Source organism: Penicillium odoratum, assembly GCF_028828045.1.
Source record: "Penicillium odoratum strain IBT 22623 chromosome Unknown utg000005l_segment0_segment0, whole genome shotgun sequence".
NCBI classification, from domain to species: Eukaryota; Fungi; Ascomycota; class Eurotiomycetes; order Eurotiales; family Aspergillaceae; genus Penicillium; species Penicillium odoratum.
In genome coordinates this window covers 5,999,981-6,021,343 of record NW_026643147.1, presented here as the reverse complement: position 1 = coordinate 6,021,343, position 21,363 = coordinate 5,999,981, and the positions used below count along the sequence as shown (strand labels likewise).

General features: G+C 48.3%; 9 protein-coding genes across 9 annotated transcripts; 7 read left to right on the top strand and 2 right to left on the bottom strand.

Moving 5' to 3' along the window:
* Positions 1-654: 654 nt before the first annotated feature.
* On the top strand, positions 655-1,699 carry N7520_007832 (sterol desaturase family protein; the record flags this gene model as incomplete). Its single annotated transcript, XM_057141766.1, has 3 exons — positions 655-878; positions 930-1,435; positions 1,482-1,699. 3 exons carry the CDS (start codon positions 655-657, stop codon positions 1,697-1,699), a joined length of 948 nt encoding a protein of 315 aa, XP_056995772.1.
* A 1,167-nt stretch (positions 1,700-2,866) lies between these two features.
* Positions 2,867-4,122, top strand: N7520_007831 (uncharacterized protein; the record flags this gene model as incomplete). Its single annotated transcript, XM_057141765.1, has 3 exons — positions 2,867-3,414; positions 3,464-3,750; positions 3,806-4,122. 3 exons carry the CDS (start codon positions 2,867-2,869, stop codon positions 4,120-4,122), a joined length of 1,152 nt encoding a protein of 383 aa, XP_056995771.1.
* A 414-nt stretch (positions 4,123-4,536) lies between these two features.
* Positions 4,537-6,542, bottom strand: N7520_007830 (uncharacterized protein; the record flags this gene model as incomplete). Its single annotated transcript, XM_057141764.1, has 2 exons — positions 4,537-5,619; positions 5,682-6,542. 2 exons carry the CDS (start codon positions 6,540-6,542, stop codon positions 4,537-4,539), a joined length of 1,944 nt encoding a protein of 647 aa, XP_056995770.1.
* A 1,237-nt stretch (positions 6,543-7,779) lies between these two features.
* N7520_007829 (uncharacterized protein) lies at positions 7,780-8,208 on the top strand (the record flags this gene model as incomplete). Its single annotated transcript, XM_057141763.1, has 1 exon — positions 7,780-8,208. The coding sequence occupies one exon, from the start codon at positions 7,780-7,782 to the stop codon at positions 8,206-8,208; it is 429 nt and encodes a 142-aa protein (XP_056995769.1).
* Positions 8,209-9,121: 913 nt separating this feature from the next.
* Positions 9,122-10,779, top strand: N7520_007828 (rhomboid family membrane protein; the record flags this gene model as incomplete). The annotated part of the gene is made up of 3 exons (XM_057141762.1): positions 9,122-9,584; positions 9,639-10,663; positions 10,717-10,779. 3 exons carry the CDS (start codon positions 9,122-9,124, stop codon positions 10,777-10,779), a joined length of 1,551 nt encoding a protein of 516 aa, XP_056995768.1.
* A 427-nt stretch (positions 10,780-11,206) lies between these two features.
* Positions 11,207-12,950, top strand: N7520_007827 (DHHC family palmitoyltransferase; the record flags this gene model as incomplete). The annotated part of the gene is made up of 2 exons (XM_057141761.1): positions 11,207-11,405; positions 11,485-12,950. The coding sequence occupies 2 exons, from the start codon at positions 11,207-11,209 to the stop codon at positions 12,948-12,950; spliced, it is 1,665 nt and encodes a 554-aa protein (XP_056995767.1).
* Positions 12,951-13,261: 311 nt separating this feature from the next.
* N7520_007826 (uncharacterized protein) lies at positions 13,262-14,210 on the top strand (the record flags this gene model as incomplete). The annotated part of the gene is made up of 2 exons (XM_057141760.1): positions 13,262-13,508; positions 13,567-14,210. The coding sequence occupies 2 exons, from the start codon at positions 13,262-13,264 to the stop codon at positions 14,208-14,210; spliced, it is 891 nt and encodes a 296-aa protein (XP_056995766.1).
* Positions 14,211-14,751: 541 nt separating this feature from the next.
* N7520_007825 (uncharacterized protein) lies at positions 14,752-14,992 on the top strand (the record flags this gene model as incomplete). Its single annotated transcript, XM_057141759.1, has 2 exons — positions 14,752-14,845; positions 14,895-14,992. The coding sequence occupies 2 exons, from the start codon at positions 14,752-14,754 to the stop codon at positions 14,990-14,992; spliced, it is 192 nt and encodes a 63-aa protein (XP_056995765.1).
* A 310-nt stretch (positions 14,993-15,302) lies between these two features.
* Positions 15,303-20,864, bottom strand: N7520_007824 (uncharacterized protein; the record flags this gene model as incomplete). Its single annotated transcript, XM_057141758.1, has 3 exons — positions 15,303-19,006; positions 19,060-20,613; positions 20,798-20,864. The coding sequence occupies 3 exons, from the start codon at positions 20,862-20,864 to the stop codon at positions 15,303-15,305; spliced, it is 5,325 nt and encodes a 1,774-aa protein (XP_056995764.1).
* Positions 20,865-21,363: the final 499 nt, after the last annotated feature.

Sequence of the window (21,363 nt, the reverse complement as noted above, 5' to 3'; positions counted from 1 at the left end):
ATTCAAATGTTGTTGACAAGCTATTTATTGGGAAGGAGATATGGCTACAATTTATAGGAAAAGGAGGAGGTTGGTATTTCGTATGTAGATGCTCTGTATCAATGTGAATGTCCCCTAAAGTATAAGAATACGCGATGATTAACACTTGACTTGCCCCGCAGATGCGGGAGATTCGCTAAGGTTAAGATTAGACGAGATTTCCCCGCTGATACCACGGCAAACCCCGATTTTCCATCTCGCAGATTTTAGCTTCAAAGAAATGTCACCAGAGTCTTACTCTCCAGTTCTCGTATCTGTTGAGAATAGAGGGAAAAGGACCTTCGGAGATAAAGTGGAGGATAAGCCCTTGATGCCTGAGGCAGAAATATCACTGTGTCCAGTCTTCTAGAACTTTTCTCGGAGACAAAAATGGTAAAAGTAGGCCAGATTTCCATGGTTCTAGAAAAGGGGTGAGTAAGCTGACTCCGGCAGCCGGGTTACCGTTAGGTGGCGCGATGGATGAAGTGCGTTCATGTAGGGATTTCCCGTTGTGGGCCCATGTAGGTATTTTCCATGTAGGTATTCTCCAGTAGGGATTGTCCGTCCACAGCTTATAAGAACCAGGGGCTGTACCTGCTTTTGTTCCTGCATATTACTGAAACAAACATTGGCAAAATGGATATTGTTTTAGATATCCTCGACACTTTTGTCTTTGACCAATGCTACGCATCCCTCTTACCGGATCCCTCGTTCGGGAATTCGACCTTGGACATCATGCCAGCAGTCAATCAACATGTGAACGTTTATTACCCATTGCAGGCCTCTGACCTTGCATACGCAAGTCTATGGAAAAGAGATAACATCGTCAGACAAGGCGTGTCATTCTTCCTAATTGCATTGTGAGTACCAATTGCCTCTTACCGAATAAAGACATAACTCACCAACTATAGAATATTCGCTTGGGCTTTGTACCTGATTGGTAGCTTCCTTCTCTACCACACAATATTCGACAAGCGGATGATGCAACACCCACGCTTCCTACCAAATCAAATCTCACAAGAAATCGCCCTGGGCATGTCTGCCATCCCCGTGATATCACTTCTCACAGCCCCCTTCTTCGTTGCCGAGATAAGAGGCTTCTCCAAGCTGTACGATTTCAGCAGCGAGTCACCCTTCTGGGGATACACGTTCCTCCAATACCCGTTCTTCATCCTTTTTACCGATAGCGCGATCTACTGGATTCATCGTGGTCTACATCACCCGCTGGTGTATCGCTGGTGCCATAAGCCACACCACAAATGGATTGTGCCGACGCCATTCGCCAGTTATGCGTTTCACCCATTGGATGGATGGGCGCAGAGCTTACCGTATCATATTTTCCCACTTTTTTTCCCGTTGCAGAAGTGTGCGTACTTGGGATTGTTTGTTTTCGTCACTCTGTGGACTGTTTTGATTCGTAAGATCCTCCCTCTATCTTGTTGAGCATGACTAACTGACTCTAGATGATGCCGAGTATTTGTCTACTTCTCGGATTATCAATGGTGCGGCGTGTCATACAATGCATCACCTATACTTCAACTTTAACTACGGGCAATATATCACACTGTGGGATCGTCTTGGAGGGACATACCGCACACCCGAGGTAGATGAATTCAAAAAGAAGCAGATGGAGGAGGAGAAAGCTGTGAAAGCTGCGAAGAGTATCAAGAAAAATAATTGAGGGAAGACAAGGACCAGATTTGTAAATAATTATGTATATTAACCCCTAATTTTCGGTGAAAAAGTGTACAAATGAATATGTAGCATCAAATTTACAAACAATCGCCGCATTGAAGTTTCATACCTCAAAATATCCCGAGTGTACTCAATTGCTCAGATGCAGGTACCAATTCTTGATGAGTGGCCCGACGGAGTTGCCTATTTAGGGTTAGCGCCATGTAGGGCATCTCCGGCCTCTCGCGTTTCGCAAGTTTCCGAGTTGCATCAGCCATCAACGGAGTCGTTGTGAACGATGGTTCTAATAGGGGATCAAGCATTTTTACATTATGTTCAAATGTACACAATGCGACAAATCTTATCAGAGGAAGACACATTTGCACCGTCATGAAGCTACACGTGAGCCCCGATTTATCCCCTTACCATGATCAGTACAACTGACTAAGTAACAGATCTGAAACAACCGGCTTCCAGCTGCCCATTCTGTGATAAGTCGTTTGTGAAGCCGTATGAAATCCCTCGAGTCCGTAGGGTCCGCGGGTTGAAACGGTAACTAACTTGCCCTAGAGAGGTCACCCGACGACATAGCAAGATATGTGCCAAGAAGCACGACCAGCCTCTTCCCCCTGCTGCAAAACCAGGAAGGAAGAGAAAGTCATGCAACGAATGTTTCTCAGCAAAAGCAGCATGTGATCAAAAGTCGCCCTGCACTCGTTGCGATGCTATTGGTAGGCAGTGCACTTTTGGGGTCTCAGTCCAGCAGTCTTCAGCACTCACCAGTGTCGGCCCTTTCCACTTGCCAAAGATGTCGGCTTCATTATCTATTGCTACACCTAGAGGCAGTTCTAACGGGACCACGCCCTTCTTTTTCTTAAAACATTTTGCCAACCCCGCCAATAAAAAGGACAGACTTGCGATAGGGGAGACAGCAAAGTTCTCCATTCGCAGGAATCTTGAGTTAATATATTCTCATCTAGAAGATGCTCTTGTACCATCTGATCCACTAGCAGCCTTTGCTGGGGGTTTCGGGGGAGCTGACTTCCCCTTCCTGCTTCCACCTTCGACAGAAGACTCTCTTCTTTCTCTATACCCATCTGACATGCTCTTCCGTTCAAAACTTTCCAATCAACTAACAGAGTTGATGACTGAGCTAATAGAAACCTCACAATCGATGGCATCTGGCGGTGCGGAAGATCAACAACCGCTTGATATGATGAAACTCACCGCGTTATTTAAAGTATCCAATATTGCGACCTTTATCTCGGCCTTTTTTCAATCCCTGCATTGGCATTTGCCGATTATCCATTTCCCAACATTTGATCCCGGGAATGTATCAAACCCGCTCCTGCTCGCAATATTTCTGTCGGGCGCAACATATACAACACCCTTGGACAGTGCATCTCTTTCGCCTTGGATTTTCGATGCGGCAGAGGAGTATATATTCCGAAAGATTCTGAACCTGACGAAAACACCAACCTCAAAGGATGGAATGCATATCCTGCCCACGGTGCAGTTGGTACAAGCCGCCCTCGTCATGGAAATGCTTCAGTTCGGCCGTGATGATATGCAAACGAGGCGTCGCATTCGTATAATGCGGCACCCATTCTTGGTGTCCACGATTCGGTCATTGGGAATTTTTCAGTTGAAGCGACGCACTGCACCTGCAACACACGACGATCGGACATGGAGGATTCTTGTCGCCGAGGAAGTGTGTATACGGTAAGTCAACCTATCATATTCATCTCTGAATATTGCTGATAATAAACAGAATTGCGTGCTGGGTCTTCTTAGCCGATGGGTTCCTCACAGTCTGTTTTAAGAATCACCCAGCTTTGTCGATTTTTGAAATGGATTGCCATTTGCCCTGGTGCGCCGAGCTATGGGAAGCCGAGGATTCGGCCTCCTTCGCTCAGATTGTGGCAACACAATCTACCGAACTTCCCATACCACCTCTACGAGACGTGGTCACACAATTATTAGAAACCCCGGAATCAGAGGCCCCCATTCCATGGAGTCTTGCGTTGTCCGCGGAAAATCTATTGATTCTCATATACGGTATGTTAACCGACAAGACCGCAAATGCTCATGACAGCACTAATTAGTATTCAAGCCATGAGTTCCCTTGCCTTTCAAACAAGAACAGGACTTTTGAAATTCCTTCCACTCGAGACAATCAGTCGTGGGGCTAAGAATTGGAAACGGATATGGGATTCAGTGACCGTCTCACTTGACCAGAAGCATTTTCTTCATCTCGGCTATCCCAAACACGCTGAAGAATTGTGGTGGCTCCTAACGGCAACTCTGGATATTGCAGATCAACCAGAGGCAGGTCTTGCATATCTTAATAATATGGCAACCGATGAACTGGGCAACTTGAATGATTTCATGCAGCATTTAAGTGGCGCTAGCAGAGTACAACATGAATAAAACCAGAATTGATGACGTATTCATATCCATTACCTTAATCCAGTGGACCTCTCCACAGATTGAAAAAATGTCGAAATCTCCTATATATTACATCCTGACTATAGAGCGTGTTAAAGTCCGTAATTCCGCAATTCCACTTTTTCTTTACACAAACATGAAAATTGCGGTACTTAATGAGTATTCCAGGTCGCTCGAATAATAATCCGGACATGGTGTAGTTGGCTATCGCATCTGACTGTAATAGAATTTCAGTTTATCAGAAAGTCCGCGGTTCGATTCCGCGTGTCCGGATAACTTTTTTTTTCCAAGGTTCTTTTTCTCTTTTCTCATACAGTCATCCCAGATCGAAAGAAATTTTGAAAGAAAGTAATATTCACAGCGCTGTAGATCTAGAAAGAAATAGATGTAGATATCCTAGTTCCAAACCAGAGTCTCCTTACGAATCTCCGCGGCCTTAGCCTCCTCCGCTTCAGAGTAGCTAGTCAAATCCGAATCATCCGTCCCATAAGCCTCACTAGTCGCATCTTCAATTTGATCAAGTGTGAGACCAATCAATCCCACAGTCCGAGCAAGCCCAACCTGAGCCATCTCTTCGCCAACGGCCGACTCGACGATTCCATCGCCCCCGTTGGCAGTAAGATCCGCCTCATAGGTACGGAAGAGGGTTCGGAGAGGCGCAAGAACCTCATTTCGGAAGCTAACAACGGTCTTTGCTAGATCAAATTGATCCCGGAGAGATGAGGATAGAAGATAAAAGTACAGACTCAGCGCGGAGTGGAGAGCTGGACCTTCAGTCTGTGTCAGGTTGATCCAGCTATCGACGATCTTAGAGGATGTAGCAGTCTTGACTGTCCGGAAGAGTAGTGGGAAAAGGGACCAGAAGTGGAGAGGGTCGTGGAATATGTTGTCAGATGAGGTAGCACCGATGATCTCGTCCTTGAACCACGAAACAGCGCTATCCCGAGCAGGCTGAAGACGATCATCCTCCAAGATAGTTCGGATGAGCTTGAATCGCGCGGTTTCAGATGGATAGCTGTGTACAATGATCGCCGGAATTTGGCGCACAATACCATACTCCTTGTTGGAGGTACAGGCCGTCAGGGTGATGACAAAATCTTTGAACTCTATGTCGCTGGATGGTGTAGTGATTGGTTCTTGCAGGGAAAAGACGGTCAAAGCTAAGAGCGAATCGATGAGGGCTTGCGGTTGTCCGTAAGCAACTTCATCCAAGCTGTCGGTATTTCCCAGGAAGTTCTGATAGATCACAGCTAGGTCGGGGAAGATGGGTATCCTCGGTCCAGATTGGCCAGATGTGAATAAAGTTGCACCAGCAACTCGAGCTGCAAGAAGTAACAACGAGCCGTGACGTTCCAATGATATCTCGTTTGGGGAGGTTGGAGGCTCTTCGAAGTCGAGGGGCTGAGGCTGAGCTTCAGGAGAGCTGGATATGATGGATAGAAGGTCGGCATTTTCAATTCCAACGTCTCGCGACAGAGCCTGAAGAGACGCAAGGTTAGCATTTCAATCATTACTGGAGCACTTTAGTGTCTTCCACATACAATTATCTTTCCCATGATCATGTCGCGTTCCTTGAGCTCTTTGGTGCTGGCATATGCCTGTGTTTGGGACTGATCAGGCAACTTCAACGCCGGGTGGAAGTGCTCCTGCATCCGAACCGTCCAAGACATTCCTGGATCCATTGGACTCGAGTGACTCAACAAATAAACTTTAAGCATCTCAATTAGACCGAACTGGATAAACTTTTCAACCAGAATGGCCTCGTTGGCTACAGCCGGGGCCCCCTCCGCTTCCGGATCTGGGGCAGATGTGAGTGAGTTGACCCGTAGAACAGTTGACTGACTGTCCGATCGTGGGGGCGGTGCTGGTCGCTTGTTTGGTGAAAGGTCTCGCAGGAACTCAAGGAAGGCTAGTGTCGTCTCATCGCTAGGCATGGACGTGTACGCCTCTAGGGCCGCTTGAAGCGAGGTCGCGATAAAACGACTGGGAGATTTCGTTTTAATGCGTGTATGAAGTTCCGACAACATTGCTAGCATACAATTGAATTGGCGAGTATGTTTCGGAAGGTGCTTCTCTTCTGATTCATCAGCTGAAAATTCCTCATCATCCTCGTCGTCTGGCTGCAGCTGCATCAAGGCCTCTGATACCCGCAGAATCACCTCGCGGGGATTCCCAAATCTTGCCACATCGTGAAGGCAGTCTGTGGATTCTGGCAACATAGGGAGAAGCAGATTTATAAGGTCCCAACCAATGTTGGTGGTAAGCTTCTCATCTTGGAGGAGGCGGTGCAACAGCGGCAGACGTTCGGGTGTAAGTTGATATTCAAGGAGTGTCAGGTAGGTTAGATAGTCAGTCGCCGGGGGCAAGGCTTTAACGAGCGGATTTTCAGCGTCAGCGTCCATGGTTGGGGATTGTTTGATACAGATGAGTTGTTGATTCGGTCCTGCGCGGGGAAGAAAGGTACATTGAGGAGTGACATCACATTCAGCCACCAGTGGCGTATATAGTGTGGCTTGATGAAACTTGTGATAAAAATAGATTAAAAGCTACAACATTTGAATGAAACAAGACTATCATATAAAGTAAAAATCTGTAGGTATAGACAGATAAACCATCAATTGAACTTTGATGACACTCTTCTACTGCTTCATATAGGAATCGGTGGTCAAAGCTTCTGTCAAATGCTTGAGGTACTTCTAACTTGGAAGCCATATACATCTCCGTGAAGAGACTTGATATTGATAAGCTTCCGGTGGCGTCTATCAAAAAAACTAGCCTCTGATACTCCAAAAACTTCCGGGATAGAAACTTCATTGCTCAGGCACCAGGAGCCCAGAAATCATACCGCCAGATCTCCTCTTTCGATAATGCCTCCAACAAGGGGTCAAACCAATCATTAAACAATTCATTCTAGCCTGACCATCCTCTTACAAGTATTTGTTTCGTCATCGAGGAGTATCCATTGTGTAAACTTATCCAGTCGCTTGACAGACTTGCCCCACCGCATATCGGCATAGTAAAAGGTACGATAGATAATGATTTCTCATGACTTTTCACCAAGTTCGGCCATTCCGTCTCGTCGCTGACACGAGTGCACATTTGGCGTCCTGTTTGAGAGCCATTTTTCAAGAAAATCAAGTGCACGATCTGGAGAGTTGGATGAAAGAAAAGTGCAGTACATCAAAGGAACTCCGACCGAGGTTGGTGGCTTCTCACGATCCACTTTTTCCAGCCCTAAGGAGCAAGTATACGTACATACTTCGTCAATTTTTAGGGAATTGTTCCAGCACGATATGTAAATACTAGTTGCATTCCTGTGGTTCCACTCTCACAAAAAAACCTGGAACCTACAGATTATCTAATTCATTGGGTTTCCTTGATTCGGAATCCATTCGGAATCTACCAATTTATTGCCGATTTCTTCATCCGCTGAGCTCCGAACATCCGCCGGACAACCCTTCTTATACCAGGATCGGGCATGGACTTCTTCCCCGGGACCCTTCGCGGTATTTTCCTTGGGGAACGAAAGAACCTACCGAATATATCAACCTGGGAATATTCAAAGAAATCCATATATACCTAAGGCTCCACTCGACTCCTCAAGCTTCCTGGAGATCACGATTCGCGATACATAACGTCATGACGACCAAGACGCAATCCCTTTATACTTCATCCACAGCCCCGCACGTGTCCCATGCCTCGATGGACAGAATCTTTCAAAAATACTCATCCTCGACGATAACGAGCACGCCGACCACGTTATACATAAAGCGGACATCGAGCAATCCCCTCCAAGGCCTGATCGACAGCTTCCGACTTGGGTACTACCGGTATGAGGTGACTTATGGGCTATATGTGATGACACCGGGCGAGAAATGTGTTGTCAACCTTATTGTGGTGGTCGTCTTTATGCTCTTATCATGGGCACTTGCTCTCTACTTTCCGGCAATTCTATATCACAAGTTCACTCGCCTGACGTGGTTGGTGACAGGGCACAGTGATGAGCAAGGGACAATAGGGATCCTCGACAAGCACGTCAATCACAGTTCGCCTTTGGTCGCCTACTAGGCAGCTATCGCATCGTGACAGCACTTGAGGCCCTTGGCCCTGCCCCCAGGGGTATTCCTTACAACATGTCTTACTATGGGCTGCGGCTACAAGGGCCGCTGCAAGGGAATATTGCATACTCTGCGCCTTTTCAAATGATTTTTCTTACGTCCGGACACCCTGGTGATTCCGATTTTCCTATACACCCTTTTAATACGAGTTGGCGGCATTCATGTGTTTGAATTTTTGACTTTTTGATTTTAGAACCGTGCACTGGTCAATTGCTCCGGTCGGAATTTTGATGTCCGCCCTATAGACCCGTTTTACCCTTCTTACCCTTTTTATTCTTAATTTTAGCGGCGATCACCGTACCCGAACAGTCAGAATATAACACTCAACTCTTTCCATCTTTTCACTATACCCTTGGATCTGATTACTACTAGAATTTGATCAATTAGTGAATACCCATGTTTTCATCGTACGCAATCGTTGTTCGTAGTCTGTGGTTGAGGCTTGAATAGCGCGCTTGGCATTGAGGCTCAGATTGTGTGCGTAATGGGACAACAGACAACACATTGGGCAAAATAATTAAGAGAAGATTGAGTTGCACAGACAAGACAGTTCCCGTGGCCAAGAGCATAAAGAATTACAATTGGGTCCGTACAGCGAATGAAAATGTCTTGCCAAGTGAATGTTAAAAGGAGATGACGATACGCGCGGCTGTGTTGATCAGCCCAAAAATAACTTAAGTTACTGCCTTCTCATTTCTTTCAACATTTTGTCTTTCTGAACTTCACCCCAACCCTCTTTTTATTGCTTTACTTTGACTACTTTTAGGACTCTCGTTCATTCTAAATTGACTCTGTACCTGTCACGTTTATGATTTAAGGTCCCCGATCGCTTCAACCCGCCAAACCTCGGCAATTTGCCCACCATGGCAGCCAACGAATACTATCACTCCAATATCCCTAGCCCACCAAGCTACGATCAGATCAATCCAGCACATCAAGACCATGCAACTTCTTTCGCCCCTGGATACGGCTATGCTGCCCCCAACTTGGCCAACCGCGACGACCATTCCGCCCCCTATCACAACCGCGAGAGTCAACAATCACTTGCATCAGAAAATGGCGCCTACCAGACAACTGGCCGAGTCGGAGAAGGCGATCACTACGCAGAAAATATTCCATTAAAAGCTCAAACACAGTATGGGAACAATCCAGACTGGATGCATCAGCAAACTCAATACCCGCCGCAATCACCAGGGGCCCTGGAGGACTCCCGGCGGGGACAGAACAGACGGAAGAAGGGATTCTTCCAAAAAAAGCCCGCATGGGTAACCTGGACTCTCACACTGGTTCAGATCGTCGTGTTTATCGTGGAACTCGTCAAGGCCGGTGAGTGATCCTCGACTTGTCTGAAACTGGCATTCAATGGCTAATTATCTCCAGCCGAGTTTACTGGCTCACCTATCGAAACCAAACCCTCCTTTAACGTGATGATCGGCCCCTCCTCCTACGTTCAGATCTGGATGGGTGCCCGCTACGATCCCTGCATGAAAAATATCCCCGGCATTCAAAACGCCAATGAGACTATCTACTTCCCGTGCCCGAATGCCACGTCGACTGCATCCGAATGCACCCTCTCGGAGGCATGTGGCTTTAACGGTGTTCCCAATAATCATGCCTATGGCAGTCTTGATGATACTCCCGCCCCGAATCAGTGGTGGCGCTTCATCACACCCATGTTTATTCACGCTGGATTCATTCACATTGGGTGCAATCTGTTGGTGCAGATGACCATGGGTGCCGAGATGGAACGGATGATTGGAATCTGGAGATATACACTCGTTTACTTTGCCAGTGGTATATTTGGGTTCGTGCTGGGCGGAAACTACGCCGCTCAGTTAGAGGCTAGTGACGGCTGCTCGGGTGCCTTATTTGGTATTATGGCTCTCCAGTTGCTGGACTTGCTGTATGACTGGCCCAACCGCCCATCTCCCTGGGTGGAACTTCTCATCATGGTTCTGGGTGTGGCCATTTCATTTGTGCTTGGTCTTCTTCCCGGTCTTGACAACTTTTCCCATATCGGTGGTTTCACTATGGGTCTCGCTCTAGGCTTGACTATCTTGCGATCCCCCAATGCTCTTCGGGAACGTATTGGTCTAGCCCGCCAGCCGTATGTTGCCATGTCTGGTGGCGCTGGTCCTGATAGCCCGGAGGGCAGGAAAACCACCTCGTTAATGGACTTCTTCAAAGGCAAGGGGAATAAGATCGCGCCGAACGGTGATGCCAATGCCGGTGTACCAAAGGGTCCCTTGGCGTTCTTCAAGGATCGGAAGCCCTTATGGTGGGCATGGTGGTTGGTCCGTACTGGCGCTCTCGTCGCTGTACTGGTTGGATTTATTCTGCTTATCATTGATTTCTACAAATACCCCTCTTCGAACTGCTCTTGGTGCTACCGTCTGAGCTGTCTGGTATGTGATATTCACTTGGGATGCTTTGAATATTTGCTAATTATGCTCTACAGCCTGTTCACGGTTGGTGCAAGGAAGGTACCCTACAGCTTACAAGCACATCCGGTAGCTCATAACCGCCTTTTTGGTATATTGAATTAGGCGTTTATCTATGTTTTCCCTGAGAGTGGGAAACTGTAAATAGAATTTGAACAAATGCATATCCATGACAATTTACTTGGATACTTCACATACTGGATCCAGAATATACATGAAATTACGCCAGTTAAGATATCCATGTCAATCAAACCTTGGAACATAACAGGAACAAAACATTGAAATCTCCACTTCCGCCCTACGGATCCGAACTTAAAACTGGGGTGGCTGTACAGTGGCTGAGTCAGGACCGCTTACGCAGTCCGGTGCGCCCGATCTTCAGCGACATCCTAGGTCGTTCACTCGACCGTACAGGTCTGTCCTTCATAACAATAATCCCGCTTCATCAACACATATGTGCAAATGCACATCCTCTTCTCTTAGCGTCCGCGCCTTTCAGCATTAAAAATGGCCACCTTGGCCTCGTCTCCCCCGACCTCGCCGTCATGGCCGAAACGGCGCTCACGAGCTTGGATGCTCCGATGTGAACGATACTGTTGTGCAGCTGCCAGCTGTTTCCCGCTTGCGTTTGTGTATGGACTTACGACTTGGGCGGTTTTTGTGGAGGCTAGTCTTGGGTTAAAAGGGTCGCAGAGTAAATGGATTGGTATGGACAAGCAATTCTGGACTCAATTATCCCCATGTTGGATGGAAACAACTAATGGTTCCGATCTTTTATTTTGCAGGTCTCCCAAGTACATTACTCGGACTCCTGTTATACATCGCACTTAACGCTTCGTATACATTTGCCGTCTTCACCGATCCGGGATCTCCGTTGTCAACGCGCCGAGGAAATGACCGACACAATTATAGTGCGCTGCCGGTCACTGAATTTGAATTTCCAGAATTCACATCGTACACGGTCAGCTCTACAGGTGGATCACGATACTGCAAGAAATGCCAGTGCCCCAAACCGGATCGAGCGCATCACTGCTCAACATGTAAGCGCTGCGTGCTCAAAATGGACCACCACTGTCCCTGGCTGGCAACATGTGTCGGGTTGCATAATTACAAAGCTTTCCTGCTCTTTCTGATCTACACCTCATTGTTTTGCTGGGTATGCTTCGCTGTGGCAGGCACGTGGACCTGGCAGGAAGTCCTCAACGATACAGTGTACATGGACAATTTCCTGCCGGTCAACGTCGTCTTGCTAGCTATTCTAGGTGGAATAATCGGCCTGGTTTTGAGCGGGTTTACCGCATGGCACATCAGTCTCGCAGTGCGCGGGGTGACAACTATTGAATGTCTAGAGAAGACGCGATATGTCTCACCGCTACGCAAAGCGCTCGAGCGACGATTCGACAACGAATCTGGACCCAACGGTTCAAATGACTTATCACAAGACAGTCTCAGCCACCGGCTTCAGGGATACGGGAATCAAATCATCGATGCGCACGCTAATGCTATTCCGGGCGTGACCCGTGCGGAAGAAGGCGAAGAGCGCCTATCGCCCGCGCCCTATGGTCCAGGCCAGGGTCCGAACTTGCACAATTCAAACAATTTCACTCCCGCCCAGCAGGCTCTTTCCCGCTCCTATGCGGATATGGAGCGTCAACGCGAACACGACCGGTACCAGGATTATCTCAACGAAGAAGATAGCGAGAAGACACCCAGCGCATTCGATCACGGCTGGCGCAAGAATCTCGAACACCTCTTCGGTGACCGCCCCCTCCTCTGGGCTATTCCTATATGCACAACCACCGGCGACGGGTGGCGCTGGGAACCGAGCCCCCGTTTCCTCGAAGCCCGCGAACGGCTTCGTCTCCAACGTGCGCAGGAAGCATACGACGAACAGCAGTACTACCGTGACCTATACCAACGGAATATGGATAACAGCCACGCCTGGATCGGCGGAGCTAGCGCTGGCGCTGGCACTGGAAATGGTGGTGGTAATGGCGTCGCCGGTGCTGGAACCAGCATGTCACCAGCCCAACCCAGCTGGATCGCCAATCGGAACCGACAGGAACCACATGAACGTCCCCCAACAAGCGTCTCGATGCAGACCCTCGCGCCCGCATCTCCACGGCCCCGGCCAGGCGATAGTGATTATGAAGATGAGCCAGATATCGAGAGTAATGGACTTTTGGATCCAGAGACTGCGTCTCGTCCTGCGCGTGCGCGGGATACGGATGAGTGGCGAGATTGGGAATGAATTTCGTCTCATTTTGTCACTCATCTATTTCCCATGCCTTGTGGATTGACTTGACTGCATTGTCGGCGTTTCAGCGATCAAGCGAACTGAAGATGGCATCTTCATGTAATCCTAGCAGATATATTACAGAGGTGATGTCTAATGTCGAATTTCCATCTATGACTTCATTTATTTTGCGTATTGTACCTGTTGGTCACATGACCCATAGACAGATCGCCAACTCAATCTAATCACTATCAATGATCTTATCCTTATCCAACCCAACCTTCAACCAGAACCAACGAGCATTGAACCTCACATTGACTTAAAAGATGACAAGCCCCTCCACAAAACGCCTCCTCAAAGAATCAATAGACATCCACAAAAACCCAAGCCCCTACTTCACAGCCGCCCCAATCTCCGACACAAACCTTCACGACTGGCACTTCACCCTAGCTGGCCCCCCCCACACCAACCCCCTACGCCGGCGGCCTCTACCATGGGCGCATAACCTTCCCACCAACCTACCCCCTCCGACCCCCCTCATTCCGCTTCCTAACACCATCTGGCCGCTTCGAAGTAAACCGCGAGATCTGTCTTAGTATCTCTGGCCATCATGAGGAAACGTGGCAGCCAGCTTGGGGGGTGAGGACTGCGTTGCTGGCGATTCGGTCGGAGATTATGGGGGGTGAAAGTAAGGGGCAGGTTGGCGGGGTTGAGAGTAGTACGGAGCTTAGGAGGGAGTATGCGAAGGTTAGTTCGGAGTGGGCTTGTAGGGAGTGTGGGGTTAGTAATGGGGAAATTATGAGGGATTGGTGGGGGATCTGTGTTGAAAAGGGGGTTGAAGTTGATGTTGAGGGGCTTGGGGATGCGGATGCGAAGAAGGTGGAAGAGCAGGCTGGGACTGCTGCTACTGAGTCGACTTCGCCTTTACCATCGCAACCACAGCTGCAACCTGAACAAGAACCTGAAACTGAAACTAAACCTCAATCTCAACCTCAACCTCAACCTCAACCTCAACCTGAATCTGAATCTGAATCTGCTGCACTGGTCGAAGCTCCGCGATCACCACCTACTGCTGCTGTTACTCCGTCAACATTACCAAGTCACTCATCCACTCCGCCCACTGCTCTTCAAGCTCGATCTGTACCTGCAACCGCAACTATCACACATTCCTCAGAACCAGCAAACAGTCCATGGCTAGATCGAGCCATCGTGGTTATTGTATTCGCCTTGATCATCCTGATCCTACGCCAGACGTTGGACGTAGACGATCTGTAGTGGTACATCTGCCACATCTGTTTTTCTTTTCACTTTACATTCATACAGCTTGGCGCTTACGGAATCGGGGCAATTTTCAATTTTGTATTGCACATATAGTAATTTTTGTCTTGGATAGTTACGGTTTTGGTTACTCTATTCGGTGTTTTGGTGGTTAGAACAATCAATTTACTATGAAGATCTCTCCATAAGTTAGGGAGCATGCAGTCGTCAATATCCAGATATTCAGATATCCAGATATCCTATCTTGGTAATAGCATGGCTTTAGGTCTGGCACCGCTTACTTTGAACAGGTAAGCGGATCATCTCCGTCTTATGCCAAGAGTCTCTCTCGATCTTGAAACATCATCAATCCTAGGTAGGAAGATATAGCTGGGAGGCAAATTCACATTCACACTCACGCTGAATAAGGAAATTCTACGTAGTTCAGTAGAAGCATAAATAACTATCCATTTCCTCGAGAAACATCATCAATCAACTCAATCCAATCCAATCCATCCAGTCTACTATAGTCTACTACAATCTCTAATCGACAATCAAAATGCAGTTCACCACCATCATCATCGCTACCCTGGTCGCCATTGCCGCCGCCTCTCCTTACCCCGATGCCTTCGAGAAACGCACTTGCGTTGGCCGTGAGTTCATCTGATAGAGACGAAAACATAGTTAGTTGACTTTCTTTAGACTACAAGGTTGCCTGCGAGAATGGTGGTACCCCTTGCTGTGATGGATGGCAGTGCGTTGGTGCTACTGAGTGGAATGCTGGTGTTTGCATCCCCTAACTAGGGCTTTGTATGATTAGAGCTTCGGAGCGGGCTTCGGAGTGGGTTCGTTTTAGAATATGTCTGGTTCTGGTTCTGGTTTTATAGATCGGTCATGTCTTGAGCAAGTTATGTCATTCTATTGTTTTTCATCTCATCTTTATACTGCGAATATAGATACCTGTAGAAAGTAAACATTCATTCCTAGATCTGAATTATTAACTGCACATGTGATAATTCAGTAATTGGAACCAATTCAAATTTGATGTTCAATTGCACTTGGGTGGTGCTATGGGTAATAGATAATACATTGAAGAACTTTAGAAAGTCATCATTCTGACTGGGCAATTTCACCCAAAGCCATCCACCACCACTCCTTCACACTCCAACAAGGCCGGGTCGGATCACCCGACTTCTCTACAAGATTCACCTTCAACAACCATTCCAGCAAAAGCTCAATCTCCCACTTCATCAAACCCGGCTTAACCATAACAGCAATACTCTCAATCGACACCCCAGGCCTCAGAACAAGACACCCTAGCACCGCCGCAATAGATTTATGCCACCAATCACGCATCAAACAGCCATGGATATCGAACCAGAGCGGCAAATGTCCCGATGCGGGTGGAAGTGGAGGGGAAGTGCCCTTCACGATATCGTAGATTGGGTTTCCATATACATATGCCGGTAAGGGACGGACTTCCATCTCGAAGCGTAGTCGGTTTTTGTCCATTTGTCGAGTGAGGTATGCGCCGCCGTCCACCAGACCGAATTTCTCGCGCGGGAGGTCGCGCGGGATTAGTTCGATGTAGTGATTCGCGAGTAGTTCGTCTACGGCTAGGGCGTCGCCATCTCCGGCGTGGTAGTTAATTGTGAAGGATCCTGAGGTTTGGAGGGCGGGATCGAGGACTGTGGTTTTGAAGACTGCTGCGCGTGCGAGTTGGTCGCCATCGATGGCGCGGCGGCGTTCCATGGTTTGCAGGAAGTTGTCGTGAAGCATGTAGTTGCGACCTGGGGTGACGCGGCCGCGGTTGGCGTTACAGATGATGCGGTCGGTCATTAGGTATTGGGTTGCGGCGGAGAGGAGGGATTCTCCGAATGGGGCTAGGGTTTCGGTGGCTGCGGGGGCGTTGTATCGATCTGTGGGTGTGGTGATGTTGGCACGAACCCATGTCTTGGCGACTTCGAGCTGCTTGATGTCTTGTCTGGTGGGGATTGAGGTGGTGGAGCGAGGTTGTTCAACAACAAATGGTACGCGGCCCATTAGACGCCTTCTGTTGGCGATGGTGAGAGATCCTGTGGTGGCGTGAACTTCCTCGGCAATGGTGACGGGTTCTTCGCGGAGCTCGAACAGGCTGTCAAACTGCTCCCGAGTTGCAGGGAGCGTAGGAGCCTTTTCAGATATAGAGAATTCGAGTTCAATGGTCGCCCATTCAACCACGGCCGGCCAGTTGTATCCAGCCAGGTTGTCGTAGTCAATTCGAGGCACCTGTTTTTTCTCGTAGGCCCGGAGGAATCGCTCCTGGAAATCGCGTTGCATCTTATGAATTTCCATCCGGTTCCGGGCGAGGATCGATTTACCGTGGTGTTGAACGAAATCTGGCTCGCTGGCAGGAAAAGCAAGAGGAACAAGGTCCCAATCGACAATCTTTCCCTCAAGTCCACCGGCCAGTGTTCGAACAGCCGTAATGGCGACCATGTATTTCCGGACAACTCCCTCAGGAAGTGGTTTGAAAGTTGTCCGGCGACGCGGAGCAACGCGCACTTGCACTGGATTGCCATTTCGATCAAAGCCGGGGACAGTTCGTGAGCCGGCTTCGTGTTTGCGACGACGTTGACGACGGTGATACAGTCCCCTGGTGACTATGTTTGCTCTACGGGACTTGGTAGATCGTGCAACCTGATCGACATCAAAGACAATTGGTCGTTTTATTGGCGACTCCTCAAAACTTCCGTCGACAGTATGCACGATGAAAAGATGATCGTCGAGTTTCGAATGAGCCATCTCGTCGTTTTCAAGCTCCCATTCCAAGATCCTGTCAATTCTCGACCCGAATTTTTGTGCCTCCGTCGTTACACCCAAGTCATCGGATTGTTGTGCCAGGTTTGTAAGATCTTGGACAGCATCAGCGAACTTGAAGTGTCTGGTGACACTAGTATCTGCAAATGTAGAGTCTTTACCTCCCCAACGACGCTTGATAGATCCCGTGGAAAATGTGTGTGTAGAGTCATGGAGCATCTGTCCTGGGTCCATCAATATCTTCATCGCTTCAAGCCCGGTAAGAAGCCGTCTCTGCCTGATAACCGGCATTTTGATTCTGAATTTAGACATAGTCGGCATCATATCACCACCTGGCATGGGACGGTAGAGAGATGTCATATTCCCAGAGCCCAGTTGAGGTGGGAACCTCATGAGTCGTTGGACTCCAAATCTCGGGTCAAAGTTATCCTCAAACATGTCCAGGTCATCTTCAGAATAATCACTTTCTTCCTCCATTGCCAACCTTCTCATTAGCTTCCTCTGTACCGTTAGGCCTCGTTTCTTCTCTTGAACGAGAACGGAAGCAGGCTTTGAACGGAGATGAACGGTAGCATCAGATACAGTAGGCAACGAGAACTTTTGGAACTTTTGGCCAGTCGGGCCAAAACTACCGCCATTTCGCGAGATCCTTTGGTCCGTTTCGATGTGAGGCGAGAAGACAACTTTGGGATTGTGGTTCTGCGCAAGCAGCTCGGTTTTCATTTTCAAGACTAAGGGGTCCTCTGCATCCATGTCTGGTTTTCTCAAAATGGTTTTTGTAACCATTGTACCTCTGCAATCCTTTCCAGTAAAGGTCAACTGAATCAGTTTGCCAGAATCGACCAGGTATTTGATCGTTGCGCGCACAGTTCGCATGTCTGGTCGTTCTTTGTGGTTCATCTTCATCCATGCAGTCGTGAATGGATTCCAGAGCTCACCGCCACCAGGGTATGCACCGCCAGCTTTTTCGACAATATCCATGACAATTTTTCTTCGCAGGAATGGTATAGAGCCACCCCGGTCAGCTGAGCCATGTGTCTTGGAGGCTTCACTCATAGGGGTTCCGCTCTTCTCCGTTGGCGTGTTGCTCATAGGGATAAGATGCACGAGGGTAGGCTTTGGTGTGACCAATCTGGAAGGAGGTTCCATGGTGTTATTTCTCTCTGGAGCTTTGATGCCGTTGTTCTGCGATAGTGTTTCGGCTTCCGCACCATTGGATGATCCCGCCATAGGTGTGGTGCCTTGGGTAACTGCCGGGATCAAATCGACTGCAGCCCATCCATTACTCGGCTCTGGAGACCTGGAGGCAACCTGACGCGCCTCACTCTCGTCAGGCCCACGAATGCGAGCTTGCTTTATAGGTCTTCTTTTGGAGCCATTGAGTGCAGTATCGCTTGCCGATGGAATTGGTGAGTCAAGGACATCTGCAATCGGACAGGCTCGCTTGCCTCTCTGCCGGCTCGGAGTAGACTCAATTGGCTCACTGGGTTGACGTGAAACGGGTTCCTCAGTCACCAGCCTAGGGGTGTCAGCAAATTCGGATGTAGTAACTGCAGGAGTCATCGCATCCCCATTATCCAAATCATTGTCGTCCTTGATGAACCAAGGCAAAGAGGACAGCCTTGAAGATTTGAAAACTGCGATTCGGCTCGCCTTCGGGCGGCCCTGTTTTCTTCCCGCAGGTCTGCGCTTTCCATGGGGAGTGACATAGACTCCGGCTCTGGGCTTTTCCATGACCAGAGCATTGTACTCAGACCATGTCTCATCCCAGCCCATAGCTTCGAATCGCTCTTTTTGGGACATGCCTTCATATTTATCCCGCTTCTTTTGACGCCTGCCTTGCCCCCAAGACAGAACTGGGAGATTGTCTTCCATGACTACGTCGACCTCATCAGGTGCCGAGATAATAGAAGATTCCTTCTTCATTTTCTTTGGGGGGCGGCTACTACGGCCCTTTTTGTTGCCCCGTAATTGCTGTAACCCCTCAAGGGAGATTGTGTTACCGGGTTGGACTCCTGAAACAATTTTGCTGTCAGAAAGTTCAAAAGAAAAGCAGATGGGTACTTACGGTATGAACCATCCGGGTGTAGTACCCCCATGGGATCCTTGCGGGTGAGACTGTAGTCCATCGGTTTGCAGGTAGCAAGACCCTCGAATAAGCTTATGTTTCCCTTTTTCATCATGCCCGCGGGCATATTGTTATGGGGAAGCCCATATTGGTCAAGATGAGCGGGAGCATGAACCGGGGGAAGCTCGGTCTTGGACTTTTTTTTCTTTGCTGGAAATTCCACAGCCTCCCAAAACGCGGTCCCCTCCATAACCTTCTTGGCAAAATTCCTCGCCGAATAATGAACATAATAGATGATGGTTTTGTGCACATCGGAGTCCCGGACAATTGCAAGGTGTCGAAGATGAGGAGGCTGAGAAATCTGCCAGCAGTCGGTCAGACGATGGACCATATTTTCGGACGGTCGCTTGTAGAAATGCCCAAAGCAAGTCCGATTGATAACATCATTGGTGATTCCAGACGTGCCGGCTTTGTCAATAATGTCAAACAGCTGGTTGCCCAGCATGCGATCGGGTGTCCAGACTGGTACAATGCGTCCAGAATCGACGACGCGCTCGTTCTTGACTTGCATGTCGCCTTCTCCTGGCTCGTCCACAATCTGCTCTGTGGCATCGGCCTCCAGATCCATTTCTTCATCTAAATCTGCTGGATCATCATCACCTCTCGTAAAACCATATTTGCTGAATTCGAACCATTTTTGAACATCCGTTGCTGTGGGTTCTCTTAGTAGCATCACGCATGGGTGCATCATATCGTACTGCGACTTCACCCTCACTCGCTTCAGCACTCCAATCTTTTCATACTTGCGAACAGTTCGAGAGAGGATGCGCGACCTCCAGAGATCCTCGATCCCTAAGACTTTTTTGAGATCGTTCCGTGTCATGGTACCATTGTTATCCCTGAGAGCCGCAAACAGCTTATTGGCAAAATCATGGAAATCAATCATTGGCCTTGCCTCAGTTGCGTTTTCGCCACTAGGCTGAGCGCTCGGTGCATTCAAAAATCGACGAAGAGTCAACAGACTAGTGCGAGCCGCCTTGACTTGAACTGCACGCTTCTCAATGTATCCTTTCGCGACCAGTGCGTCTGTTCGTTTGGGCACCGATCGTTTGTCTTGGCCACTAATTTGGACCAATTCGGTCTGTGGAATACCCTCCGATTTGCGAGCAGCTATAATAGACAATAACAAAAACTCCGACGCTGGAAGCTTGTTGTCATCAGGTTCATGACCGGCAACTGCATACCAGGCCCTCTCTTTGGAGACAAAGATGGGGATTCTCGTGGGAGCCGATGTCGAATTGTCTTGATCCTGTTCAGTATCTCCTTCGGCGTCTTTTTGAGGCGGAATAGATTGATCGAGCTTTTCAAGTTCATCGAGGCTGAGGTGATTCCACTCCTTGCCTATCCCCACAGACACCTCAGGATTTCGTGTCAACCATGACCAGACTTTGGCTTGAAAACGGCGATCCACGAGCTGTTGACGCCCAGAACCATCGCAGGATGAGTTGCGATAGAATATCTCAATGCTTTTCAAGACATCCTGCAAGGTCGCACCTGCAGACAGTTAGTTTCGTGAAGCGGATTATTTTTATGAATATTTTGTCCACATGGCTCAGGAGACAGTAAAACAAGTACAAATGTGATTGATCACGTTCAATAAAGATTCGGGATTCTGTAGACCAATGCCCGGATGGACATGCCGAGTAAAGTGGGTCTTGAGTAGCAGAGCTATACGCACCTTGGTTACCGCATAGCGCGACCTCATTCAGCAAAAAGGCAATCAGCTCCTGTAAGCTGGGAGCCATGATTAGTCCATAATAAATTGAAAATTGAATTAGAAAAGAAGAGTTCCTCTCTGGGATGCAGGCGTAAAGGTGGGTGAAAATAGGGATGGAATTCGAAGCAGAAACTGAGGTTCGAACTCGGATCACTTTGAATTTGCGCTTATCATTGATATGGTTCTTATCTCAACGTGACCATAGTTGATACCTTGAGATCCAGGCATCACATGGTTACAAATAAACTCCTAGTTAACTACTAACTAGTTGACTAGTAGTTATCCTGTCCTGTCCATGGTTTCCAAGCAAATAATTTATTTCACGTTATTCTTAACTTCCACGGTCGAACACTTTACGGTACAATTGTCTGAACACCTTATTAAACCTTTTCTCCAGATGGCAGCATGATCCGAGTCGACATTGTACTCGGCTACACGGCATTCTAATACAAATGCCACAACTCTATTTTCGGGTCTCACGCTTCGAAAGCAGACCCGCTTAGTCAGAAATATTCAACTTAGAAGTT